Genomic DNA, 27554 nt, shown 5'->3' on the forward strand with positions numbered 1-27554 from the left:
CATATTGTGTTTCAAAGATATTACATTTGAAATAAACAAAATCCATATTTAATTGTATTTTTGCAGCATCGTGGTATAAATAATTACTGAGAGTAACAGCTGTATTTTAATTATCTGGCAACCATTGCATAGGCGAACCCAAATGATCACAGTTATGCGCACGTGATACTCACTGAGGTGCAAGGCTTTTTTACTTATGCACATTTACTTATTGCAGGTGGGTTACCGTTGATTTTCGTAGCTGGCCACATGTAATAATTATAACATAAGTTGATTAAATTATATTATATATAAAAATGTCATCTTATGACAGTACAAAAAAACACGAGTATATGATTTTGCCTATTCAAAGTATGCTAATTTATCAAACTTCTTTATGCGCAATTTCTGACTCGCAGCGGTTGGCTTAAGCTAAACCATACGGAAGGAAGAGAGTTACACTGTCGCAACTCGTCTTTTGGGTTTCCTCAACGGTTAGGGTAAGGCACGGTGTTTAATATTATGTACATTTGGTCATGAAATATATATCGGTAAAATGATACATTTTAGATCTGTTTGAGTCACGTGAAAACATTTGCGGAGGTAAAAGCAAGGTTTCATCCGGTGAGAAGACAATATGGCTACTTGTTTTACCAGATAAATTATGAATGATATTTTATAGACACGACGATTGAGTCGATGAGTGTGTTGAGATTTGATGGTGTGACTTGTGGCCCAGCTTAAAAACTTTTGCCTTCTTTTTGACGAACCGATGCCTGTGTACTTCCAAGGCTGTTTAGATAATGGTACTGCCTGTACTTCCTAATGTTTTCATTTGACTCTTTTAATAGGCTATTTTTACCTTTTATATGTACCTTTGAGATTGCTGCCCACGTTGCCCAAAGGTGATGTTTTGAATTATTTTTACAGCTGTCATAGCAAATTTGTGGGAGCCTCACCAATGAGGATTTATTTACTTATTAACGCCATTTTTGAGAAGCATGATGTAGAATTTGGCCAACAGTACAGCAGCATTTTAAAGATTTTACTAGATTTAAAAAAAGGAAAATAAATACTCAAATGTAAGGAAATGAGCCTGGTATGCTTTGCATTTGAACTCACACAGCTTTCGCTTTGTGCTTGTAAGCCAAGGTACAAGATTCTGCACTTTACTATAGTTGAATGCAAAGTAGGAATTAGAGAGATCTATTCTGCAACTGTCACTATCAATACTTAACTTAAGTCTAAATATTATCTGACTTGTTTTTCAGCATTTTTGTACACAGGAGATCATGCGTGTTTTGAATAAGAAAGCACTGGCAGTTTTGCTGCTGGTATTTCCACTCATAGTCATACTGATTTACCACTGGGACTCGGGGTCCATGACTACAATTGACATACGGGGACGAGACACTTTAAAGAAGCTACTGGATGAGAGGATGCGACAGATGAAATATGAAAATGGCAATATTCCTTATCGCATCAAAGAAAACATCTTAAGGTGTGTAGATTTGTTGTTGACACACATACTGTTGGCCAGCATAGTTTTGTTTTGCTGTAAGAGTTAACCGCAGAGCACCTACCAAGATTTAGCTACCAACCAAATTCAAGCTCTTGGCCGTGTAATGTGACCATGATATACAGCTAGAAGCACCCACTTAATTTGATAGTCAAACAGAAAAACCTAGGAACTTCTAATAACATTTCACTTTAATCTAATCTTAATCTAAAAGATAATGTAAATTACAACTCTGTTTGTTGTGGGGCGGCAGGGCTTCATTGTTAATTTTTTATAGCCTAGATCATTTCATCGGACATACAGACCTGACCTAAAGTTAACTTCCCGGTTCCCCGGAACATAAGATTGAGCCACATAATGTTTTTTTTATATTGTTACCGTAAGGATGCTAAAACCATCTTTAATCTGAACAACTCATTCATATTGATGCATATTAATTGGCAAAGAAAATGTGACGTCATCTTAATCTTGTGTCAGCCACCGTAGTGCTTTGAAAGGGAGGGGGAGGTGTCGAGTGAGCAGTTGGTTGCAATTGAGTACCTCAGAGATGACGCATTTTTGTATGCAAACCCCGGAAGCGACTTCCGGTTCCATCGCCCCAAAAAAAATTTTTTTTAATGGGTTTAATGGGAAATAATGTCTGTGGTTAACAAAACATCTAAATATTTTCACGTTTTATTCTATGACATAAAACGCAAATTATAACCCGCTTGAGATTTTTTTAAAGCCTTATTGTGTCTTAAAAACAGATGTTGTTAACAAGTTGCTAAAAGCGACTACTTCCTTTGGCGTGGACGTTAGATGTCATCACATATAAAGCTCACAAATAATGCAACATGGGCTTTGTAAATTAACATATGTTTCTTCAATAAAAAATAAATAAATAATAATGCAACATGGGCACATATCTTTTAAAACCTAGATGCGGAATCATTCACAGAGTAAACACCTACCAGGGAACACATTTTTTATAGTGTTTGAAAGAGTTGTCGGATGCCTGGTGGTGGTGACGTTGCTATCGAGCGACTTTAAGTGTACTCTGTTTATAGCATCGTGTTTGCTTTTTCTTCCGCCGATTGTATTTTGGCTTCAAAGGTAGCAAATGTTGAGTTAATTTGTAAAGATTATCTTGACAAAACGTGTAAACATCATAAACCTTTTTTAATCACAGAGCTTATTTTTGCGATCTTCCAAAAATCTATGGGAAAAATACATAGGCTTTCGGTCAAGGGAACCAGCAGGGCAATTACTTCCGGGTTACCCTACAAAAATACGTCATCGCTGAGGGTTCTGGATTCACAACCTCACCACTAGATGCTGCTAAAAGTTACATAATTGTCCTTTAAGCTTATTTTAATTGTACTAATGTCTTCATCTTAATTGTTTTTCATTAAAAGTGTGTTTTTGTAATGATTTAGTTCTATATCCTGTAATTAAAATCTAATTTACTTACTTTCAAACAGAACCCTTGCCATTAATGGATGTGTTTGTGAAAGCGAAAAATCCCCCATTAATTTCCCCTTTGCTCAGCAATTGTTTCCTCAAGTATCAGCTACTCAGCTAAATGCAATGTTACAAGGCGCAGATCTGCAAAGAGCAGAACAATACAGGAATAAGGAGTACCACAGTTTCCGTAAGAGGTATGTCCAAAAGCACTGCTAAATACCCTTAAAAATGGCCATTGCTCTGAACTCACTAATCACTAATCTTGTCTTTACGTACAGCAGGGGCGATTTTAGGGTCAGAGCTTTAGGGGTGCTGAGCACCCAATGAGCCCCACTGCAAAGCCCCCCCCCCCCTCTTTTCACACAACAACAAAAAATGTGTCTATTGAAAAATAACTTAATCATTTTAACATTGATTCAAAAATCCAGATTTTTTTCAACACCTTTTTTTGCAGATCAGAACTCCTTGCATGGCAATCCCTTTAAAGTAAGAACGATAGAACGGAGCTGTTTTAACTAACTAAACCTAAAATACTGAATGAGTGGTCGCTAACACATACAAACAAGGTTTGAGATGAGACCTTTTCAGGACACCAGCTTAATTGTGAGAGTTCACACAGACAGCCCCCTGTAACAAACACAAAACCTTCTTCACACAGCTTTTCCTGACCCTTAACTCCATATTCCTCCTTCTGTATCAACAGTCATCAGATTGGTTAGATTAGATCCTTATTGTCATTGAACAATGTAACAGGTACTTGGACAACAAAATGTAATTCACCTTCTGTAAATTATTTACAAATGGCCATCTTTATCTGGTTGCACGCCAGTCTGAACTTTCATAAACCAATATAAGTCATCAATAAATAAATAAAATAAGAAAAGAGGGTAAAGTCCAAAATATCCAGATAATTTACAGAGGTCTTGAAAATACTAAGAAAGTAAAGATATAAAAAAAGAAATAGAGGGAAATCTTTAAAGTACTTCCCCTGAGAGTTAATCTATGTCGCCGCACTTTGAGGCTGACAAACCTGTCAATGACCTTTTGGGGTTCAATTATTTCAAGCAACTCCTTCTCAATAGACATCACAGCTAGGTGCTGGAGTCTGCTTTGGCCCGTGGTCCTCCTGAGCCATGTATGGAGCCGACGCAAGGCACTAAAAGACTTTCAGTGAAGGGAACACGAATCTGAACTGTACCAGACTCACTCTTGCGCTTCAGAAAGAATCACTTCCTCTGACACTCAGGTCCAAACGCCAGGGCGATCACGTTTCCATGACGACTGACCAGAAAAGACGCACGTGACGTCATGTTTACGTGACTCCAGACTGTTAAAATGAGTATCAAATGAACGATAAAATTTAACAACAGAGGCACAGGTCCGCAGTTTAGTTGTTTTTGTTTCACGCGCTAGCAGTTAATAAACAGAACTGAATGCGTCTTGCGGAAGAACATATTAACCGGCGCTACTTCTCTCCGTTTATGACCATGGACGAGTCACCCGGGTCCTGTGCTACTCCACAGCGGCGGCGACCCGCTGGACTAAAATAGTCCGAAAATAAACACTTGTTATAGGTGTACCATGGTGATTCAGGATACTGACTACAGTACTCACCGATATGGTTTCGCAATCGGAACAACTCTATGTAAAAGGAAAGAATTGTGAGACAGCTTTGGAGCAACTTAGTTGATTCACAACACTACATAACGTGTTCTCACTCCGCGTGTGTCTCGCGCTGAGCGGTGCAGGTACAGAGGAAGAAGAGAAGAGGATGACACCATTTGCTAAGCGGGGATGTTTCATTTTCATCCTTAACACATACATTTTAATCCAAAAACTACGGAGTATGTTTTGGAAATTATTTAACCTTCTAAAAGACGATTCTTTTTAGAATAACAACATTTCTTACTCCAAGTTTTAGGGGTGCTGAGCTCCTTTTAAAAAGGGGCTAGCTTCGCCCATGACGTACAGTTCATTATTTGTATGGATAGTTCGCCCAAAAACGAATGCTCTGCCAATTTACTATCCCCTTATGTAGTCCATCATTTACAGTCCCCCCAAACTAATATAACCTGGTTATTCAAGCTTCAGAAAAGGCACCAAACTTCAGTTGCCATCTCATATCAAGAGTGCTCCTTCTGTTTCTATTTTTAAGTCCAGACCAAAGTTTACTGATGCCAAACAGGTTTCAACTGACATGAGGGTTAGTTTTGAGTCACTACAAAGCTAAATAATGGCCATACCATAATAAGTTAACTAATTTCTCTGATTTGTTCTCTCCATTCATTTAAGGACCTTCACCGCTGCAGACTCCATTATCATAGCTGATGCCAACAACCCTCTCCAGTACCCTACCCAGGGTGTGGAAGTCAGACCAACCAGGACCATTCTAATACCCGGTAAAAAACTGCTTATAGAGTTACTCAACTGGTCTTAACGCAACCATTAAAGGATTATTTGTGGTCCAATGGGACCGTCAATAAACAAACTACAGTTAGTTCAGAATGCAGCTGCCAGAGTTCTAACCAGGTCCAGAAAATACGATCACATAACCCCAATGTTATCAACCCTTCACTGGCTACCCATTAAGTATCTTATTGACTTCAAGTTATTTTAATCACTTATGAAGCCTTAAAGGGTTTAGCCGCTACCTACCTAACAGAGCTTCTGTCACACTACAACCCATCACAAAGATCTCAAAAATCCACCAAAGGGAGTCGAGCTTTCTCATACGTAGCACCTAAACTCTGGAATAGCCTTCCTGATACTATTCGAGGATCAGACACACTCGCCCAATTTAAATCTAGATTAAAGACACATCTTTTCAGCCAAGCATTCACTTAATGCAAAATATGCTAAATAAACCACCGGGAAACTGCTGACATTAGATATTATTAACTAGGTGTTTATATAACAAGTTAAACTATGTACTTTGCATGTACTGTGTTTTACCTTTTTTGTGTTTTTCTTATTTTCCCCTGTAAAGCTGCTTTGGAACAATGCAAATTGTGAAAAGCGCTCTATAAATAAAATTGAATTGAATTGAATTGCAACCATTAAAACCAATAGGTGCCATATTTACTCATAGTTATCACCAACAACGTCATATATAACAGCAGTGCACCTGCTTGTTGATCATGTGTGCACTGGATTAGATGGAATCTAACTTGTTTGGGGAAAAGTTGTACTAGGAACTAATTATCACAGTATCTTTTTGCTTAGCAAGTCCAAGTTTTATTAACTCATATGATTTATATTTGCCTGCTTTCATTATTCTCACTCTTCTGTCCGAAGCCTGTCAGATGCCAACTACAGAGGAAAGTTTACTCTTTTTCAGATTGCTGTTAACATTTATTGCCTGTAACAGTTTATATTAATGTTTAAATGACATAAAAATTCTGTTTGGTAATCTTGGAACAAAGCTCTGAATATTACACACAGTCAAAAGCTTATATAGTGTTGCTTATAGCTGATGTCATTGTAACCAAAGCCATCCTCCCCGTTATATGTGTTCTGTTTAATCTCTCCCCGCACCGGGGCAACTTTTAAACTGCAGGCTTTTTAAAATAATGTGCCGTAAACTAGAGATCCGATCAGATATTCAGTTGTGAAACCCACTTGATGCTAACAAATGTAACGTGTCCTGTTGTAACGATCTGCTTGTTCGGATTACAGGAATTGCATGACAATTACAAATAAACACAGCCTCTGAATTGTAGCAATGTTTAATATAAGCTTGAACACAGCAAAAATTATAATTTTATCACAGAGCTGTAATTGTAAGTTGAGGTCAAACATGGTAGATTACTAAAGACAGACTTTATCGGCATACATCTCTGTACTAAGAATGACACATGACCAAAGCCACACAATAAGCCTGTATTTTGTGTTTACGTTTAGGTTTGAGTCTAAATGTAAAATCCGAAGAGAGACATCATTTGGTAAGTTTAAAATTTTTGCATTTGATGTGATAATGTATAAATATTATTAAATTGCTGTCTGGAATACAGCTTTCTTTGGTCATTCAGCATAATCTCATGGCAATTCTTAACAATTATCTGTTTAAGTGAATTGGTGGATAATTTGAAAATATTTGTCTGAAATTCTCATTTGTGTGGGTTTTCTTGTACTTCCTGCTTTTATACCATGGTTTCACATGGATGTTTTAAGGGCTGGGATGGTTGAAATTCATGCTTGCTTTTGCATTGTTTGTTTTTTGTACAATTGTGACCCAGGATCACAAAACCAGTCTTAAGTACCACAGGAACATTTTTAGTAAAAGACAAATATGATGTATTTTGGGCTAAATTATCGATTCTTCTTATATGCAAAAAATAATTTGTATATTAAGTAAATATAAGGTTCCATTAAGATATTTTGTACATTTTCAACCCGACACATATAAAAACTTTATTTTTGTGAGTGGATGGCCTGCTATAGTGCCTGTGATTAACAACTTCAAATGCAACTATTTCAAAATTTTGATTTATTTGCACCCTTTGAATCCAGATATTTAAACTGTTGTATCTTCACCAGATATTGTAATATCCTAACAACCCACACATAAGTAGAAAGCGTTATCATTCAGCTTTCAGATTATGTAAAAATCTCATTTTTTTAAAAATTACCCATAAGATGGGACAAAAATTCCCCGATACCAAAGACCGATACCTCGCGTGACTGACAGAACGTTCCAGTGCACACAGAGACACTAGCCGCAGCAGACACAATGTCAGCCTCATAGTGTGTTCACACCAAGCGCAAATGAAGCGTTAAGAGCGAGTGATTTACATGTTAAGTCAATGCAAAGACGCGATAGACCAACTTGTGGTGCGATTGAGCGTTCGCGTTATTCGCGCGAGTTGAAAAATCTGAACTTTGGCAAAAATTTGCGCCGCGTTAACCAATCAGGAGCCTGCTCTAGTAGTGACATGATTATGAGCCTTCCATAGCACATAATGCGCAGCTACCCTCTCAAAATCCATGTCCGCCATTTTGCAATAGGACGGGAGCTGCCTGATAGAAGCCCCTCCCATGACGTGAATGTCACGTGCGAATGAAGCGAGTAAACTCAAAATGTTCAAGCGTCCAACTACACGGGAATAGCGTGATTTACCGCGTTTGGTGTGAACACTCTATTAGCATTGTGGAAATATTTCAAAATCAATGATGACGACCCACGCATGGCAATCTGCACGCTTATGTCCTAGGTTTTGCCCTTTTGAGGTTATTGGACACTGTGAAATTTGGGCTTTGAAAATTTGTGATAAGCACATAAGAATGATTTATTTTTTCATAATATGAGTTCAAGTTGTTAAAAATAAAGATGCTGATATGTTCATTCTCATTGTGTTGTTGTTAGAAAATTGCCACATAAAAACAAAAGCAAAAAAAACTGTACAACAGGCATTGGTATCGGCGAGTACCAGAGAAAAAATATCGGTACTCGTACTCGATCCTTAAAAAGTGGTATCGGTGCCTACTCTTGTCTAACATGTGCTCTTTATACATGCTTGTAAATTATTATTCAATATTTATCAGGGGTGTAAAGTTACTTGTATTCATACTGTACAGTCATGGGCAAAATTCCAAATATAGCCTAGTTATCATTCCTATGCCCTACTCCTTCCAAGGGTGGAGCTCTTGGAGTTTAGACTCTGGAGTAAACAGTGCATATGCGTCCCATTATGTAGATGTTTGTAAGCCACTTTGCAAAGGTAGTGATGTAATTTCCCTTATTATCTTCAGCTGGCATGTTCTTGTGAAAACTAAGCATTGTGTCCGTCAGCAGATGTTTCTGTTTTCAAAATATAAAATGTATTGTTTATTTGCAAACAGTTAGGTTTTATGTTTACGTTATGCCATTAAAACAGCGACATCTGCTGACAGACACAATGCTTCCTTGTCAAAGGAACATAACAGCTGTAGGTGATGAGGAAATTATGTCGTTCCAAACGTCTACATAATGGCATGTAAATGCACTGTTCACTCAAGTCTAAACTCCAAGGGCTCTGCCCTTCGAAGGAAGTAGGGCATAAGAATGATGACTTCATGTGTTTTTTTCCCCGTTACGGTTCGGTAGGAATACGCGTACCATTACAGCCCTAATATTTATTTATGGTTTTTGAATATGGCAGTTATATGTTCATGTCGTCTCTGTCTGGCCAAGCTGTATTTTTCAAAAAGTGCCAATTGCAGGTAGATCTTTCAGCTACGATGGGGAAATTTGATACGGCAGTTCTGGTGGATGGAGTGCAGATCAGTGGAGAAGGAGAGATGCACATTAGTTTTGTGAGCAAATCACTGGCCCTACTAAACAGACAGCTGCAGTTTGTCACCTATACAAACACACAGTTCCATCCCAACACAGCAGATGTAGGTAAGAGATTCAGAACACATTGAAAGACAAAGCTTTTTCAGGCAAACATTACAAATACAATGGAACTGGGGTTTCCACAAAACATACTCTCTACACTGCAACCCCGGTGCTAAACAAATAGGTTTAGAATTCTCAGAGAATGATTTACTCGATGTCAAATATTAATTTTTGTAGCAGCATGGCTAGTCTTGTTGAACAGGTCACCGACAGAACCACAGGCAAAGACTAATATTTACTTGATGCCAAAACTACTATCACGCTAGGGTTGTCATGCGACCATAAAAATCTACAAAATAGAGACAGATCTAAATGAAATATTTTGTATACACTTGTATTATACTGTACACTACAATATTTTGTAGTATTAATTAGCCTAATTAACCTTGTAATTGGATAAATTGAAACAGATGCTGTAGTATACAGTAATACTACGAACAAGAGTGTCAAAAACTATACTATAGTAAGACTAGTGTCTATGTAGGAATTTTGGTAAAGTTTACTGTGGTAAATACTAAAGAACACTAGAACATTTTTTTCACAGGAAACTAATTCAAATGTGAGACCATTTTCATCTACACAGCAATGTTCATAAAGGGAAATGTTAGGCTTACTTTAAAGCCTCAGTGAAATCAAAATGAAAGTTTTTTTTTCTTTTATTAAAAATGAGTGAGCCTTAAGAACGTCAATAAACTGATATGCTCCTACGCGCTAATAAAATTCCCATATAGAAGATATAAGCATTCAAAACTGACACACTACACTTCAGCCTCTTGCCAAAGTTCTCGTCCAATCATAGAATTCAAAGAATCCCGCCCCCTTCGCTTAAGAGAGCTGCAGAACAGCGCCTCAAATCAGCCATTTGTTTGCACATTTATCATGTCCTACATGGTGAATGACTCATAACGAACTACATGGGAGATGGGCAATGTACGGCCCGGGGGCCACGTTCGGCAGAACTGTTCATTGTATACATGCAAATCCGCAAAGAAAACTTATCTAACCCGTTTTCAAGTCTACACAGAATGTATGTGAAGGCTCTATGGAAGAGATCATACATGGCAGCCTTGGTGAGTAAAGGATGAGACAAATGCCAATGATACTCACCAACGTAAATAACAAGCTTCAAATGAAACATCACTAGTATCACTGATCTTCCTATTCTTTGCAAATAGACTCTTACACCACTGTGACTATTAGGCTGTTACATGCAGCTTTGCCAGGCTGACTGCCGTGAACGAAACGCTATTGGTTATTTTAAAGGCAAGCGGGGTCACTCGATGTGTCTCACGCTCTCTGCATTTATTACTTGAAACTTTGTCTACACATCAAATAATACTGCATTGCAGCCATGCAGTGGGGCTTTAAATGTAAAACTGAAGTGTTCAGGAGGAGTCAGTGAATCATTTAACTAATTTGTTCAAAACGGATGATCTATTCAAGAACGAAGCAGGTCTCCTGATGAATGACCCTTTAAATCATTATCACGTCAAAACAAAGATTCGTTTAGGAAAGAAACACCACAAAAAGACTGAACTTGTCAAACTTGAACACTTGACTACTTTCGTGATGTACTTCCTTTTTTTGGCTCAGGTGTTCTGGTGTTTTTTTTAAATATGTAACTATTATTTTGTTCAAACAGTTCAATTTAAAACAACTGGATTCCAAGCATCGTTCACTATTAAGATCAGACATCCACCGATGCCCACATTCTACAACCCTGGACCCAGAAGCGGTATAATCATTAATTATCAATTGATAATCAAAAGTTTTTTATCACCGTTTTAGGGATTTTACAATGGTTAACTCATGTTCTTACAGACTACAATGTCAGCACTCTCGTCACCATTGCCACAAAAACATTTCTACGCTATGATAAACTTCAAGATTTGATTGACAGCATTCGAAAGTTTTACCCCACTGTGACTGTAGTGATAGCTGATGACACCAAGGATCCAAAACCAGTGAAAGGCCCTTACATTGAACATTATCTCATGCCTTTTGGGAAGGTATATTTATACTGCATCAATTTTATTCTTCCTGCATCTGCTTGATTTAACATCTTGATTCAGTTTTAAATTCTGTTGGTTGTAACATTTGTCTAGTGTTTAAAAAAACTGAAAGAGTGTGTGCATCTGGACCGGCATTGTTTACATCTTGCAAAAATTGTCTTGATCTCTGTGTTAATTGTATAATTGTTGTGTGACCAAATTGTTGTGAAATGGATGGTCTCAAGTGCTGTCTCCTCCTCAACACAGGGCTGGTTTGCTGGCCGCAACCTGGCAGTCTCTAAGGTGACGACCAAATACGTGCTTTGGGTGGATGATGACTTTATTTTCACCTCAAACACCAAACTTGAAAAGATGGTGGATATTTTGGAAAGAACGACTTTGGACCTGGTGAGTGAGTCAGATTGGATTAACCTGCACATTTCTGTGTATGTCTTTACCTTGTTCAGCAACTTGTTATTTGTTCCCCACACCTAAACCTAATCCAAACCCCTACCCTTACACCTCACCCTAACCATTGTGGGAAGGGTGGGTACATTTTTGGCAAGACAATGGAGATGACAGAAAAATATACTGAAAGCAGCATTTTTTCATTTCTGCCTTGACAGCCCTGAGGCCTCCTCCTACGCTTTGTGTGCTAGAAGTCTGAAATTGTGAGAATTTTTGTAGCTGCTCGAACGCTTTCAACCTTGCACCACAAACACAATCCGGTCAAATGAGTTTTCGACTTCTTCTTAAAGTGGTAGAATGCCGACAAGCTCAAAACATTTAACACCCTGTTTATAACTGTATTTAACGTCGTCAACTTGTAATCCAAACAACCACAAAAGGTGTAGGCTACAGAGGACCTGAGAGGATGGTTGCACTTAGCCAATAAGATTTCACTGGCCCCACCCCTAGACCCGCCAGCATTAAACCTGCGCAAATATTTGAATCAGTCTGTAGTGTTAAAACAGGGTGTGGACCCTATGGAATGGTTTAGTAAATAATATTTTTTTAGTATTAAAATGCGATTGTTCATGTCAGAGGTCCTCACTAATACAGTAATAAACTGTACATCTATGTGTGTGTTTGCATTGTGAGGTGGGAGGTGCGGTCAGGGAAGTGACGGGATACACTGCCACCTATCGACACATCATATCCACGGATGCAGGTGATGAGGAGGGAGATTGTCTACACATAAGGAACGGATTCCATCATGTTATCGAGGGATTTCCAAATTGTGTGGTCGCAGATGCTGTCATTAATTTCTTCATGGCTCGTACAGAGAAGATACGAAGAGTGGCCTTTGACCCACGCCTAGCACGGGTTGGTCATTTAGGTGAGATGAAAAATATACTGTATATTTTGAAATGTTATTATTTCTTGTATTGGGAGTTTTATTATTACTTAAATTAGTTAGTCAGTGTAATAATAATACTTTTAAATTGTCATATTTTTGTTTCAGCATTTTTTACTGATGGACTTGGCACTCTTCACGTGGGCTCGTGTGATGATGTCATCATCAATCACGCATCAAAGATCATGGGAATGTTACCATGGGGACAGTCCGAGACTGACAAAGCCTACTCTGCGTTCCGCTATCCTTCCGAAAAAGAAAAAGATGTTAATGAATATGATCTTTACTATCTGAAGAACCATTTTAAATGCGTCACTAGCGAATAGACAACATCTGCAGGACTGGCAGCCATTCAGGGAGATATTCTGCCAGAACGAGGGAATAGCAGAGAACAAGTCGACATGTCCTGTAAATTAATATCTGTAGAAATATATATTTTAAAAAGCTAGATTCTGACAAAAAAAACAAAGGGAAAAAATATATCACATAATGCCAATATACATCTCAACAGAACAGTTTTGATGGTTGTTTATTCATAAATTAAATAGTATTTCCGTTTCACTCCACAAGATGGCAGCAGTTAACCAGTGGACCAAATTGTTCTAAATTGTTACAGAAAATACTTTATTTGTTTTGTTAGTTTGTTTTTGTATTGTACTTATTTAGGGTATTTGATTGATTTGTGTTTCTTTTTTCCGGTTGAACCATTGTATTTTGAAAAACACTGTGTTAAGTTTTATATCGGGAGGGTTAATGGTAGGCTGTCAAAGCAAACCTTCGCCACCTCATCTACAAATGTCACAATAGTTAAGTATGTCAGTGTTTGTTAATAGATAAAACTGTTTATATTTTCTTTTTTCGAAGATTTAGAACTGTTTATAAACATGATGCACCTTACTGATACAATTTATTTAAAGTGCGATGCTAGACGTGGAAAATAACCTTCTTTGTTTGTGGTTCGTTGGTATATAATGTTGTAGCTTTTTTTTAAAGTGTGCCTTCTAAATTAAAAACATATGCCAGCCATATGCAGTGTGTTTCACAATTGTATAACTTGAAAAGAGAATGCAGAATTTTGCAAACATATTTTGATATTGTGTGTATATTAGTTTTTGCATCTTTTATGTGTTCTGCCACATTTTGTAGAGAGATTTTGCCAACCACTCCACTCTTTCCTGCACTGTGCAAACTGATCAATAAAGTCTGTTGTTGCAAGCATTAATTTTGGTTCCCTTTTTTAAGATCAGACATCCACCGATGCATACATTCTACAACCCTGGACCCAGAAGCGGTATAATCATTAATTATCAATTTGATAATCAAAAGTTTTTTATCACCGTTTTAGGGATTTTACAATGGTTAACTCATGTTCTTACAGACAATGTCAGCACTCTCGTTACCATTGCCACAAAAACATTTCTACGCTATGATAAACTTCAAGATTTGATTGACAGCATTCGAAAGTTTTACCCCACTGTGACTGTAGTGATAGCTGATGACACCAAGGATCCAAAACCAGTGAAAGGCCCTTACATTGAACATTATCTCATGCCTTTTGGGAAGGTATATTTATACTGCATCAATTTTATTCTTCCTGCATCTGCTTGATTTAACATCTTGATTCAGTTTTAAATTCTGTTGGTTGTAACATTTGTCTAGTGTTTAAAAAAACTGAAAGAGTGTGTGCATCTGGACCGGCATTGTTTACATCTTGCAAAAATTGTCTTGATCTCTGTGTTAATTGTATAATTGTTGTGTGACCAAATTGTTGTGAAATGGATGGTCTCAAGTGCTGTCTCCTCCTCAACACAGGGCTGGTTTGCTGGCCGCAACCTGGCAGTCTCTAAGGTGACGACCAAATACGTGCTTTGGGTGGATGATGACTTTATTTTCACCTCAAACACCAAACTTGAAAAGATGGTGGATATTTTGGAAAGAACGACTTTGGACCTGGTGAGTGAGTCAGATTGGATTAACCTGCACATTTCTGTGTATGTCTTTACCTTGTTCAGCAACATTTTATTTGTTCCCCACACCTAAACCTAATCCAAACCCCTACCCTTACACCTCACCCTAACCATTGTGGGAAGGGTGGGTGCATTTCTCGGCAAGACAATGGAGATGACAGAAAAATATACTGAAAGCAGCATTTTTTCATTTCTGCCTTGACAGCCCTGAGGCCTCCTCCTACGCTTTGTGTGCTAGAAGTCTGAAATTGTGAGAATTTTTGTAGCTGCTCGAACGCTTTCAACCTTGCACCACAAACACAATCCGGTCAAATGAGTTTTCGACTTCTTCTTAAAGTGGTAGAATGCCGACAAGCTCAAAACATTTAACACCCTGTTTATAACTGTATTTAACGTCGTCAACTTGTAATCCAAACAACCACAAAAGGTGTAGGCTACAGAGGACCTGAGAGGATGGTTGCACTTAGCCAATAAGATTTCACTGGCCCCACCCCTAGACCCGCCAGCATTAAACCTGCGCAAATATTTGAATCAGTCTGTAGTGTTAAAACAGGGTGTGGACCCTATGGAATGGTTTAGTAAATAATATTTTTTTAGTATTAAAATGCGATTGTTCATGTCAGAGGTCCTCACTAATACAGTAATAAACTGTACATCTATGTGTGTGTTTGCATTGTGAGGTGGGAGGTGCGGTCAGGGAAGTGACGGGATACACTGCCACCTATCGACACATCATATCCACGGATGCAGGTGATGAGGAGGGAGATTGTCTACACATAAGGAACGGATTCCATCATGTTATCGAGGGATTTCCAAATTGTGTGGTCGCAGATGCTGTCATTAATTTCTTCATGGCTCGTACAGAGAAGATACGAAGAGTGGCCTTTGACCCACGCCTAGCACGGGTTGGTCATTTAGGTGAGATGAAAAATATACTGTATATTTTGAAATGTTATTATTTCTTGTATTGGGAGTTTTATTATTACTTAAATTAGTTAGTCAGTGTAATAATAATACTTTTAAATTGTCATATTTTTGTTTCAGCATTTTTTACTGATGGACTTGGCACTCTTCACGTGGGCTCGTGTGATGATGTCATCATCAATCACGCATCAAAGATCATGGGAATGTTACCATGGGGACAGTCCGAGACTGACAAAGCCTACTCTGCGTTCCGCTATCCTTCCGAAAAAGAAAAAGATGTTAATGAATATGATCTTTACTATCTGAAGAACCATTTTAAATGCGTCACTAGCGAATAGACAACATCTGCAGGACTGGCAGCCATTCAGGGAGATATTCTGCCAGAACGAGGGAATAGCAGAGAACAAGTCGACATGTCCTGTAAATTAATATCTGTAGAAATATATATTTTAAAAAGCTAGATTCTGACAAAAAAAACAAAGGGAAAAAATATATCACATAATGCCAATATACATCTCAACAGAACAGTTTTGATGGTTGTTTATTCATAAATTAAATAGTATTTCCGTTTCACTCCACAAGATGGCAGCAGTTAACCAGTGGACCAAATTGTTCTAAATTGTTACAGAAAATACTTTATTTGTTTTGTTAGTTTGTTTTTGTATTGTACTTATTTAGGGTATTTGATTGATTTGTGTTTCTTTTTTCCGGTTGAACCATTGTATTTTGAAAAACACTGTGTTAAGTTTTATATCGGGAGGGTTAATGGTAGGCTGTCAAAGCAAACCTTCGCCACCTCATCTACAAATGTCACAATAGTTAAGTATGTCAGTGTTTGTTAATAGATAAAACTGTTTATATTTTCTTTTTTCGAAGATTTAGAACTGTTTATAAACATGATGCACCTTACTGATACAATTTATTTAAAGTGCGATGCTAGACGTGGAAAATAACCTTCTTTGTTTGTGGTTCGTTGGTATATAATGTTGTAGCTTTTTTTTAAAGTGTGCCTTCTAAATTAAAAACATATGCCAGCCATATGCAGTGTGTTTCACAATTGTATAACTTGAAAAGAGAATGCAGAATTTTGCAAACATATTTTGATATTGTGTGTATATTAGTTTTTGCATCTTTTATGTGTTCTGCCACATTTTGTAGAGAGATTTTGCCAACCACTCCACTCTTTCCTGCACTGTGCAAACTGATCAATAAAGTCTGTTGTTGCAAGCATTAATTTTGGTTCCCTTTTTTAAGATCAGACATCCACCGATGCATACATTCTACAACCCTGGACCCAGAAGCGGTATAATCATTAATTATCAATTTGATAATCAAAAGTTTTTTATCACCGTTTTAGGGATTTTACAATGGTTAACTCATGTTCTTACAGACAATGTCAGCACTCTCGTTACCATTGCCACAAAAACATTTCTACGCTATGATAAACTTCAAGATTTGATTGACAGCATTCGAAAGTTTTACCCCACTGTGACTGTAGTGATAGCTGATGACACCAAGGATCCAAAACCAGTGAAAGGCCCTTACATTGAACATTATCTCATGCCTTTTGGGAAGGTATATTTATACTGCATCAATTTTATTCTTCCTGCATCTGCTTGATTTAACATCTTGATTCAGTTTTAAATTCTGTTGGTTGTAACATTTGTCTAGTGTTTAAAAAAACTGAAAGAGTGTGTGCATCTGGACCGGCATTGTTTACATCTTGCAAAAATTGTCTTGATCTCTGTGTTAATTGTATAATTGTTGTGTGACCAAATTGTTGTGAAATGGATGGTCTCAAGTGCTGTCTCCTCCTCAACACAGGGCTGGTTTGCTGGCCGCAACCTGGCAGTCTCTAAGGTGACGACCAAATACGTGCTTTGGGTGGATGATGACTTTATTTTCACCTCAAACACCAAACTTGAAAAGATGGTGGATATTTTGGAAAGAACGACTTTGGACCTGGTGAGTGAGTCAGATTGGATTAACCTGCACATTTCTGTGTATGTCTTTACCTTGTTCAGCAACATTTTATTTGTTCCCCACACCTAAACCTAATCCAAACCCCTACCCTTACACCTCACCCTAACCATTGTGGGAAGGGTGGGTGCATTTCTCGGCAAGACAATGGAGATGACAGAAAAATATACTGAAAGCAGCATTTTTTCATTTCTGCCTTGACAGCCCTGAGGCCTCCTCCTACGCTTTGTGTGCTAGAAGTCTGAAATTGTGAGAATTTTTGTAGCTGCTCGAACGCTTTCAACCTTGCACCACAAACACAATCCGGTCAAATGAGTTTTCGACTTCTTCTTAAAGTGGTAGAATGCCGACCAGCTCAAAACCTTTCACACCCTGTTTATAACTGTATTTAACGTCGTCAACTTGTAATCCAAACAACCACAAAAGGTGTAGGCTACAGAGGACCTGTGAGGATGGTTGCACTTAGCCAATAAGATTTCACTGGCCCCACCCCTAGACCCGCCAGCATTAAACCTGCGCAAATATTTGAATCAGTCTGTAGTGTTAAAACAGGGTGTGGACCCTATGGAATGGTTTAGTAAATAATATTTTTTTAGTATTAAAATGCGATTGTTCATGTCAGAGGTCCTCACTAATACAGTAATAAACTGTACATGTATGTGTGTGTTTGCATTGTGAGGTGGGAGGTGCGGTCAGGGAAGTGACGGGATACACTGCCACCTATCGACACATCATATCCACGGATGCAGGTGATGAGGAGGGAGATTGTCTACACATAAGGAACGGATACCATCACGTTATCGAGGGATTTCCAAATTGTGTGGTCGCAGATGCTGTCATTAATTTCTTCATGGCTCGTACAGAGAAGATACGAAGAGTGGCCTTTGACCCACGCCTAGCACGGGTTGGTCATTTAGGTGAGATGAAAAATATACTGTATATTTTGAAATGTTATTATTTCTTGTATTGGGAGTTTTATTATTACTTAAATTAGTTAGTCAGTGTAATAATAATACTTTTAAATTGTCATATTTTTGTTTCAGCATTTTTTACTGATGGACTTGGCACTCTTCACGTGGGCTCGTGTGATGATGTCATCATCAATCACGCATCGAAGATCATGGGAATGTTACCATGGGGACAGTCCGAGACTGACAAAGCCTACTCTGCGTTCCGCTATCCTTCCGAAAAAGAAAAAGATGTTAATGAATATGATCTTTACTATCTGAAGAACCATTTTAAATGTGTCACTAGCGAATAGACAACATCTGCAGGACTGGCAGCCATTCAGGGAGATATTCTGCCAGAACGAGGGAATAGCAGAGAACAAGTCGACATGTCCTGTAAATTAATATCTGTAGAAATATATATTTTAAAAAGCTAGATTCTGACAAAAAAAAACAAAGGGAAAAAATATATCACATAATGCCAATATACATCTCAACAGAACAGTTTTGATGGTTGTTTATTCATAAATTAAATAGTATTTCCGTTTCACTCCACAAGATGGCAGCAGTTAACCAGTGGACCAAATTGTTCTAAATTGTTACAGAAAATACTTTATTTGTTTTGTTAGTTTGTTTTTGTATTGTACTTATTTAGGGTATTTGATTGATTTGTGTTTCTTTTTTCCGGTTGAACCATTGTATTTTGAAAAACACTGTGTTAAGTTTTATATCGGGAGGGTTAATGGTAGGCTGTCAAAGCAAACCTTCGCCACCTCATCTACAAATGTCACAATAGTTAAGTATGTCAGTGTTTGGTAATAGATAAAACTGTTTATATTTTCTTTTTTCGAAGATTTAGAACTGTTTATAAACATGATGCACCTTACTGATATAATTTATTTAAAGTGCGATGCTAGACGTGGAAAATAACCTTCTTTGTTTGTGGTTCGTTGGTATATAATGTTGTAGCTTTTTTTAAAGTGTGCCTTCTAAATTAAAAACATATGCCAGCCATATGCAGTGTGTTTCACAATTGTATAACTTGAAAAGAGAATGCAGAATTTTGCAAACATATTTTGATATTGTGTGTATATTAGTTTTTGTGTTCTGCCACATTTTGTAGAGAGATTTTGCCAACCGCTCCACTCTTTCCTGCACTGTGCAAACTGATCAATAAAGTCTGTTGTTGCAAGCATTAACTTTGGGTCCCTTTTTTAATATTATAAATTTTACTTTACTATAATGTTTGTTCATTTTACAGGTTGATTTTTATAATTATTGAACGTTGTTTAGCTAATTCAGAATTCTAATTCTTAATCAAGTTAAGACAAACCAATATATCCCAAAAAATCCTGTGCAAGTCGATTGTTATTTTTGAATGTATTACAAACTATGCAGAGCTGGATGAGGGAATATGCCAGTAATGATAACTGGGCAGCCATGTGTACCAGTGTAGTGGGCTTGCTGCCGTCTAACGAATTAGTGAAATCTCAGGCTTTATAAGAGAAATTGGTGTTCCCCTGAGAGGGTTCTTTGAAATACCCAAGACAAATGCAGGCATCAAAAATTATAGACAAAATAATTTGGAATTTTGCTGTGGTTAACATTTTAGGTCAATGTGTTACAATGAGGAATTCAGTCAGTTTGATGGCAATGCATGACTTCAGCAAGCCACGTTATAATATTGCTCATTATTACAAGTTGTAACAAACTTTATTTTAAAATAAACAAAGACAAAAATGATAACATTTTACACATGACACTGTAGTGATTAACACATTGGTCCAACAACGTGAATATTGCATAAATAATATAAATAGCTAAAGGATCTACATTTCAATAGCATGTACAGGATTTTTAAAAATGTTGTAAAAAATGTAAAACATCGTAGGCTGTATGATTGTATCTTTACAAAATCCATTTTCATTACAATAGCTTTTCATGTCAGTTTTTCAAAGAGAAAACTGGTTGTAAACTAAAATGATTACTTTTTATACACTGCCAAGATTTTCCACACCTCGAACAAACATGTTTCTTTTGGTTTATTTTCTGTTTATATGAAGATTGCAGGAACACTATTAACACTGTTGTTAAAAAGTTTGGGATCCACTGGATACCATCTACAGAATGGTACAGTGTAAACAACAGAATACAAGAACTAAAAACAGGCACTGTGCTGTGAGAAAATCGCCAGAAAAAATGCATGAAGCCTTTTCATGCATTCTGCAGTTTTTAGACCAGGAATTCAAATGCCGTTGGTTGTGTAAGATAATTACACCCAAACCATTGCATTGTTCTCTTGAGGTTTTTCCTGTCGAGCAAAAATGATGAAATGTCAATGGAACAACATTATGTTTTGGCAAGAAAATTAGTAATGTTACGAAGAAGCCTTTGCATCATACTCGCTGCAGTTGAATGTAGACCACAGCATCATGGACTGTAACAAAAATATGTTGAGGATTTATGTAGCTCATTAGCCCACTGGATGTCAAAATCTTCAGTACACTCTCTACAGAACAGAGAATGTATTATCCTTTGATTGAAAGTAAACGCTTAAGTACATGTTATTGAAGGTGAATGTAAAACTTTACCATTGCAGTTAGAAAGGTATATCCGTACCCCGATCTTTTGACACTCCATGCACATCTGTCACAATATCTGTAATTACTGAGAGCATATGACATGATTTATGATAAAAACAAGACTAACAGCCCCAGCGTACCTGTATGAATAACCGAGCTCCAGCGACATCAACGAATATGACACTGCTGCAGTCAATCAACACAGCCTGAACTTCACCTTCAGACACTTCTGCAGTAATGTCAACAATTAAGAGGAAAAATTTAATTGTAAAATTGTTGTTAAAACTTTTAATTGTTTAAACATCTCTAAAATTTGGAACCAAAAATGACTGAGAGCTCACCTGTTCGGAATAAGTCATTCTTTGAAGAAAATGAACTGTCTGCAACTCCTTGTTCCTTGTAAAACAATGCAGTTATCCTTCTAACAAATCTGTTCTTATAAACCTTTGAAATGCATTACTCTCACAAACAGAAGCATGTCTTTTTTATTGAGTTGAAAGCCCTTATGAAATTAGGAGCCTGTTGATGTTGAAACGCTTTCCTGTGGCTCAGTGATTAGAGCATGGCGCTAGCAACACCAAGGTCATGGGTTCAACCCAGGGGATCGCACATAGTCAGAAACAAAGGTAAAGTACAAGGCAATGCAAGTCGCTTTAAATGAAAACATCTGCCAAATGCATAACAACATCTAACAATAGACGAATAAATCAAAACTAAAAGCCAGAATAGATATAGAATTAGGAAGGTAGATACTGTGTAGTTAATGTAGTTTATTCTTTTATTTATTTATTTAATGATCAAATATAAGTTAAATTAATAAACAAATTGGCTCCAATGATGGCCTATAAACGGTATACAAACTGTATATGAATGAACTGATAAATCATCTTACTACAGTACTGATGGCCTCCCTCTCTCTCTTCTCTATTGCTTTAATGGCTTTCTCTCGTCTCCGTATCTTCTCAGGGGTGAGGCCCAAAAGCTCAGTCATTTCTGCTTTGAAAAAACTACGATTCCCATAGTAGATGGGCCCATTGTAGGTCAAGATCTTCACACCAGGGACTTCATAGCACTATGATAGAGAAGGCAACAGTAAATCATATCGACTATAATGTTTTAACAATATTAAGAAAATATGATTAACTCTACGAAAGCATGTGCATTGTACATCATAATTTAACAAATACATAAAGTACATATGATACCAAAAGAATTGCATTTGAATACAAGAGAAGGAACTGACTCCTGACTCACTTTATTGTGGTTGTGAATAGATCTGTAGATCTCCGTGTTGGCAGCTCTGCCCAGTACAGAGCAGCTGGCCCTGAAAACATGAAGTTTATTATGAGTTTAGGGATTCTTTTGATCTCAACTTTATCTACCATTACCTTAAATGTGAATTACATACTGTATCCTCCAGGAGAGGAAGATTGTTTTGGAGTATGGGGGTCTGTAAGGGATACTGTTTTATACAGCCCATGAGCATTAGAATGCTTAATTAAAGGATGTGGTAAACATAATTATTGAAGCAGATTAATACACAAAACTAATTAAATTTCAATATGAACTCAATATCTTGTTTCACTGGGACTGCTCTAGTTGGATTGCAAGGTAGCTCCAACTCTAGTCAAAATGATAGAACATAGACGATGTCTACATTAATCCAGATAAATTAAAACATACTTTTTCCCCGAAAGTGGCTAGAAGGTCTGTCAAGTCATCTGAAATGGGCAGCCAAATGTGGACGTGTTTATGATTCATGAGGACAGTATCAAAGTACATTATAAAGTTATACCTCTGTGTACGACAGATAACGGACATCATTGAGAAAATTACTCCAATGGCCAAGCCCAAGTCTACATTTAGCACAACCACTGACAGCCAGGTCACAAGCCACACCATCTGCTCAAATATACATAAATGGTTATACACTGTAACTGATGAACACCAAAACAAAGTGAAAAACAAAGATGGGAAAATACATACAAAATCAATTCTGCTAATTCTCCAAAGATCTGGGAGGTCCTGAAACAGCAGGAACATCTGTCTCAAACTGGTCACATTTATACAAGCAAGTACCGCCTGGGTTGGAAGAAGAAAATATATTACTGCCATACTGAATTTGAATAACAGCATTATTAAACCAAAATGAACAGTATTTTCTTAAAGAATTTTCGACTTTTCGTAATGCTATCTGTAAAAAAATCCCTGGGGGCGCCAGAAACAAACCGCTAAATATGATAAATAAAATTACCCCCAGTAAAATTACATGTATTCCAAGTTTTTTTCTGTAATTTTACGTTTTTGAGTTTTCTAAAATAAAGTGTTACCAAAAAAATCTTGTAAAATCTGTAAAATATTATACGTGGAAAAAAATAAGAAAAAAAGATGTAAAATAAAAATGTTTTCAGCGAATGTGTTATTGTTAAAGGAACTCTTACCTTCGGTAAGAAGTAGAACAGAGGGCCTATCAACAACAGTACTATAAGAACAACCAGACTGGTGAACAGTCCGGCAAGCTGTTGACACACAAAACAAACAACTTACAGAAATAAAAAACACCTCAGCATCAATAGCAGTGAATGTGTTCTCAGACAAGTACCTGTGTGAACCCTCCAGCACTCTCCAGGATGTTAGTGGTGGCCAGTGTAGCTGAACTGGGGAAGCAGGTGAAGAGAGATGACACAGTGTTGGAGATCCCGTGAGCTAGAAGCTCCTAAAACAAAGAAAATGCTTGATTGGAATATTTTTGATGGTTAACACTTTTTATAACAGTGACTACGATATGTACCTGATTTGGATCAATGGAGTATCCATGTTTGTCAGCATAAATCATGGCTAAAGATACAGACACGGCGTAACCAACAAGGGTGATAGCAACTGTGTCGGCAGCTATTTCTGGAACCGTTTCCAATGCTGGCAGCCGTGGCTTAGGGAAGCTAAAACAGAACACTCAGCCTTAACTTATTGGAATGATGAATACTGATAAAAACATAATTTCTTAAATATAATATTTTCTCTCATTTTATATTTTTGGTTTAATAATTTGTAAATATAATGTAATATATGTTATTAAAAGACACATTTATATTTAATTTCTCAAAAGAATGTCAAAATGATTTTCTGCATACCCCGTGTTATTAGTTTTGAGAGCTTATTATCCGGGAATAAATAACCTGCAAATGTCGCGACTGGCCAAGCAAGAAACAAGCATTCTGCTTTCTGTGCTTCAGTAAGGGCCTCATTAATATTCATGAGCTAAGCTAATAAGGTTTATAATGTCCCTCCCCATTTCAATGCATTCAAATGCCTGTGATTATAGGAATAGATTACCCTGCTGGAATATGTCCTACTATTTGTATGTTGTATCTGGAATCCAGAGAGAAGGCATATGTTACACCGGTTGCAATGATAACCTGCAGGAGAAACAAGAGGAACAGAAGAACATTTTAACAGAGCTGATCGAGAACAAAAGTTCATTAGCATATTGATCTGAACATTTACAAAACTAACCGTTCTCAAATATCCTAAAACAATAATACTTACAGTGATGATCTCTACTGGGATTGGAGTGCGGAGGCGCTCACGAAAACGTGAGTTCACCTCTTTTACTGGAACCAGGACGGCCAAGCAGAGCAGTGAGATCGCCAGCTCGGCCACGTTAGTGTGAGGCAGGTTCTCCATCACTGAACCCAGAGTCTGTGGATTTTAAGAACACTTCTGACACACCTGGTTCTTTGGTATGAAGTTTTATTACCGGCATGAACACAGTTAAACTATCATTTTGTTTGGAATAGGGTACTATGCACTACAGTCTGTCTGAATTATGCAATTTCTGACCTTAAAAAGAGAGAAGGCACCGGTGTATCGAGGGAGCCGTAGTCCCAGCATGCTCTGCAACTGTGAGATGGTCACGTGAAAGGCAGCTGCGCTTGTGAAAGCTTTTACAATAGGTTCTGAGAGGTATGTTGAAAGGAAACCTAACTGGAACCCACACATGCAGAGCTGCATACGGAAGATATAAAAACAATAAGCACACTCTTAATGTCTGGTAGCCCATTTCCTTCAGGGTTGCAGAATTTTTGCTTTTAGAAGTAATTTATTATGACTTAGTATCTAATAATAACAACGAGAAATAAAGTCGAAATTTTGACAAAATAACTTTCTCAAAATCATGACTTAAACCCTCTAAATAAATCCCCAACCCTGGTGGAAAGGGGCTTCCATAATAAAGCAATATGTCCAATGTTTTATCAGAGAAAACAAATCCCTTAATTACATTTTTATATACATTTTACAATATTGAAGTGTTTATTTTATTGTTTATTAGGCAAATTAAGATTTTTTTTATATTATACATTTTTAGTTGTAACATATTTGCATAGCTCTTTTTAAAAACATCATCCCAAAATGGATTTACAAAAAAATATAGTGTTACCAGCAAAAAAATATAGTGTTGTAGCTACCAGCAATGGTGATACCAGACAATGGTGATGAAAAACCTCTCAAAAATATATATACCACGTCAGCAAATTATTGTGGAACCTTGTGACAACGCTTAAAAAACTGCTAATCTCCTAGCGCCCTCTTGTGGCACCCGTCTGCAAACTCTTGGCTAAACTAAAAAGAGCTTCTTACCATCTCATCTTACCCTTTAATACATCTTACCATCATTATTCCTGAGAGGAACGCGACAGTTGATGCAACTCCAATCCTCTGGGCCTCAAACTCTGCAGCCTCTGGGCTACTGGAGTTCAGAGCAAGTGGGGTGGGGACCAGCTGCTCCACCACTTTGCCAGTCATCAAACTCAAAACAGCAAAGGTACCTGCAAAAGTCAAATACATTTTAGCAGTAAACCAGTGTTACCAGGGATATAATACCTTGACCTTGCTGTGGTTAGTGCCTTGGTTAAGAGTTATAGAGTTTCTGTTAGGCACTATTCATATGACAGATTATTTGACATGCAAACAATTCTAAATGAACAATTCAATTTTATCTTATAAAAGTAAAGGGGATACAAATTAACAATTTTGTTTATGTAAATGATTGTTCTTAAACGGTCAAAGTGCACTATAAGTGTTTTAATAATAGGCTAAATGGGGTTTACCTGTAGAAACGTGGTGACCAGTGCCGAAGATCATATAAAGAACTACAGGAAAGAAGGATGTGTAAAGGCCATAGACGGGAGCTACGGATGTCAACAGAGCAAAGGCCATTCCTAACGAACACAAATCACAATACAGTAAATTAAATGAATAAGATTTAGAGTTCTTTAAGAAACACCTACAGCTGAGTTCTTAGCAGTATACTTTGATATGTTGAAATAAATAAATAAATGTAACAGAACGTATTTTTATTGATTTGATTTATATACGTTCTGCGCTTATGTTTTAGAATAAGCTTTATATTTCAAATTGTTAAAAAGTGCACCAAATACAAACGTCAAGTTTGTTACGCACAAGGTTGTTGAACCGTACCAAATGACGTGTTTAGACTTAAAATTGAACTGCAAGATCTGCCATAGTCGTCACTCGACACACACGAGTGCATCGTTACGCAAACATCTTAAAACTTTAAGTGATATCTTACCTTGGGGAATGTGCACTATTCCAACAGTCAGTCCCGCCACAATATCTCCCAAAATCCATTTTCGCAGCTTGTATTTTGGGAGCCAGTTGCAAACAGGCACTCTTTTCTTGAGCAGGTGAGCGCAGTCCACCTGAGAGCAGCTACATCTCTGCGCAAGTCTGCGGCTGAGCCGCTCTCTGCCTCTCTGCTCTTCTGTACCATACGCCTGTCTGAAGCGATCCTCTGTGTAAATATTTCTGTACACAGCCACCGACGCGCTCATTTTTATAGTCCAAAACTCTGTTCGTCGGAGAGAAAAGTTGGTAAACTTCAGAGTTAAACCCGTTCAAGCGCAGTGCCCAGCCTCTCATTTATAGTAGGAGTCACTGGAATTTGACATCAGGAACAATTGGATTTTCCTGTCAAGTGCCAGGAGCCAATTGAGCAGCCGTTTTTTCTTTGCAAAGTCAAAAGTCAGCATCTTAAAACATTCTACTTTTTAATATGGGTTTCTTCGCTGGCAAGTTCTCTGAGTAAAAACAAACACTGTCATGATGAACATCCTCATCTAACACACATCACTCAAACACTCCTCCTCTTCAAAGACGCTTTCTTTGTGGCTATATGACATGAAGAGTATGGGAAGTGTACAATGTATAGCTCTGTGTGATTTCTGTGTTAGGATCACTGTGCTATTGTTTACAGGTTGCAGGTGAAACTCAAACCATGACTATTACCGATTATTAGAGGATGTCATTTCCAAGAGGGGGTGGATGTCTGCCAGCCTTTGGTGTCTTCGTGTGCTTTGTGGAACCAAACCTGCCTTGTGAAGTGTAATCATAGATGTTGTCTTTGCTCTGCTGATCAAACTTCGGCTTGTCTCTGGTGATTGTGTATTGTCTGGCCACACTAGCAGA

At 37.5% G+C, this 27554-nt stretch overlaps 4 protein-coding genes across 10 annotated transcripts; 3 read left to right on the forward strand and 1 right to left on the reverse strand.

Moving 5' to 3' along the window:
• Nucleotides 1-134: 134 nt before the first annotated feature.
• On the forward strand, nucleotides 135-13886 carry b4galnt1a (beta-1,4-N-acetyl-galactosaminyl transferase 1a). Of its 4 annotated transcripts, none has more exons than XM_079478498.1 (12): nucleotides 135-217; nucleotides 399-479; nucleotides 1251-1480; nucleotides 2962-3138; nucleotides 5237-5343; nucleotides 6845-6885; nucleotides 9143-9323; nucleotides 10963-11055; nucleotides 11142-11329; nucleotides 11579-11719; nucleotides 12413-12650; nucleotides 12777-13886. In XM_079478498.1, exons 3-12 carry the CDS (start codon nucleotides 1272-1274, stop codon nucleotides 12992-12994), a joined length of 1593 nt encoding a protein of 530 aa, XP_079334624.1. In that variant the 5' UTR covers nucleotides 135-217; nucleotides 399-479; nucleotides 1251-1271; the 3' UTR covers nucleotides 12995-13886. The 4 variants fall into 4 exon arrangements, with proteins under 4 accessions (XP_079334624.1, XP_079334626.1, XP_079334625.1 ...); XM_079478499.1 differs by having other exon boundaries at nucleotides 211-251; XM_079478500.1 differs by lacking the exon at nucleotides 2962-3138.
• Nucleotides 13806-16789, forward strand: LOC306906829 (beta-1,4 N-acetylgalactosaminyltransferase 1-like). Its single transcript, XM_079478502.1, has 5 exons — nucleotides 13806-13959; nucleotides 14047-14231; nucleotides 14481-14621; nucleotides 15316-15553; nucleotides 15680-16789. The coding sequence occupies exons 1-5, from the start codon at nucleotides 13926-13928 to the stop codon at nucleotides 15895-15897; spliced, it is 816 nt and encodes a 271-aa protein (XP_079334628.1). The 5' UTR covers nucleotides 13806-13925; the 3' UTR covers nucleotides 15898-16789.
• LOC306906830 (beta-1,4 N-acetylgalactosaminyltransferase 1-like) lies at nucleotides 16677-18936 on the forward strand. Its single transcript, XM_079478503.1, has 5 exons — nucleotides 16677-16862; nucleotides 16950-17134; nucleotides 17384-17524; nucleotides 18219-18456; nucleotides 18583-18936. The coding sequence occupies exons 1-5, from the start codon at nucleotides 16829-16831 to the stop codon at nucleotides 18798-18800; spliced, it is 816 nt and encodes a 271-aa protein (XP_079334629.1). The 5' UTR covers nucleotides 16677-16828; the 3' UTR covers nucleotides 18801-18936.
• Nucleotides 18937-20182: 1246 nt separating this feature from the next.
• On the reverse strand, nucleotides 20183-27230 carry slc26a10 (solute carrier family 26 member 10). Of its 4 annotated transcripts, none has more exons than XM_079478060.1 (18): nucleotides 26659-27230; nucleotides 26177-26287; nucleotides 25737-25894; nucleotides 24909-25073; nucleotides 24615-24767; nucleotides 24402-24484; nucleotides 23860-24007; nucleotides 23671-23784; nucleotides 23510-23587; nucleotides 23055-23150; nucleotides 22864-22970; nucleotides 22323-22392; nucleotides 21961-22140; nucleotides 21410-21464; nucleotides 21209-21297; nucleotides 21078-21132; nucleotides 20889-20923; nucleotides 20183-20797 (listed from the first exon to the last, which is right to left on the reverse strand). In XM_079478060.1, the coding sequence occupies exons 1-18, from the start codon at nucleotides 26918-26920 to the stop codon at nucleotides 20759-20761; spliced, it is 1998 nt and encodes a 665-aa protein (XP_079334186.1). In that variant the 5' UTR covers nucleotides 26921-27230; the 3' UTR covers nucleotides 20183-20758. The 4 variants fall into 4 exon arrangements, with proteins under 4 accessions (XP_079334186.1, XP_079334185.1, XP_079334183.1 ...); XM_079478059.1 differs by having other exon boundaries at nucleotides 20889-20995; XM_079478057.1 differs by having other exon boundaries at nucleotides 20889-20995; nucleotides 22864-23150.
• Between the last annotated feature and the right edge of the window lie 324 nt (nucleotides 27231-27554).

Source organism: Barbatula barbatula (assembly GCF_947034865.1).
Source record: "Barbatula barbatula genome assembly, chromosome: 17".
Taxonomy (NCBI): domain Eukaryota; kingdom Metazoa; phylum Chordata; class Actinopteri; order Cypriniformes; family Nemacheilidae; genus Barbatula; species Barbatula barbatula.

Coding starts and splice junctions, on each gene's coding strand:
- b4galnt1a (XM_079478498.1), top strand. CDS start 1,272: ATGCGTGTTTTGAATAAGAAAGCACTGGCAGTTTTGCTGCTGGTATTT. Junction 1,481..2,961: donor ATCAAAGAAAACATCTTAAG/GTGTGTAGATTT, acceptor ACTTTCAAACAG/AACCCTTGCCATTAATGGAT. Junction 9,324..10,962: donor TCCCAACACAGCAGATGTAG/GTAAGAGATTCA, acceptor TTGTTCAAACAG/TTCAATTTAAAACAACTGGA.
- LOC306906829 (XM_079478502.1), top strand. CDS start 13,926: ATGCATACATTCTACAACCCTGGACCCAGAAGCG. Junction 13,960..14,046: donor CAACCCTGGACCCAGAAGCG/GTATAATCATTA, acceptor ATGTTCTTACAG/ACAATGTCAGCACTCTCGTT. Junction 15,554..15,679: donor AGCACGGGTTGGTCATTTAG/GTGAGATGAAAA, acceptor TTTTTGTTTCAG/CATTTTTTACTGATGGACTT.
- LOC306906830 (XM_079478503.1), top strand. CDS start 16,829: ATGCATACATTCTACAACCCTGGACCCAGAAGCG. Junction 17,525..18,218: donor AAAGAACGACTTTGGACCTG/GTGAGTGAGTCA, acceptor TTGCATTGTGAG/GTGGGAGGTGCGGTCAGGGA. Junction 18,457..18,582: donor AGCACGGGTTGGTCATTTAG/GTGAGATGAAAA, acceptor TTTTTGTTTCAG/CATTTTTTACTGATGGACTT.
- slc26a10 (XM_079478057.1), bottom strand. CDS start 26,920: ATGAGCGCGTCGGTGGCTGTGTACAGAAATATTTACACAGAGGATCGC. Junction 24,768..24,908: donor GTGCCTTCTCTCTTTTTAAG/GTCAGAAATTGC, acceptor TAAAATCCACAG/ACTCTGGGTTCAGTGATGGA. Junction 21,133..21,208: donor GAGCTCGGTTATTCATACAG/GTACGCTGGGGC, acceptor ATATTGTGACAG/ATGTGCATGGAGTGTCAAAA.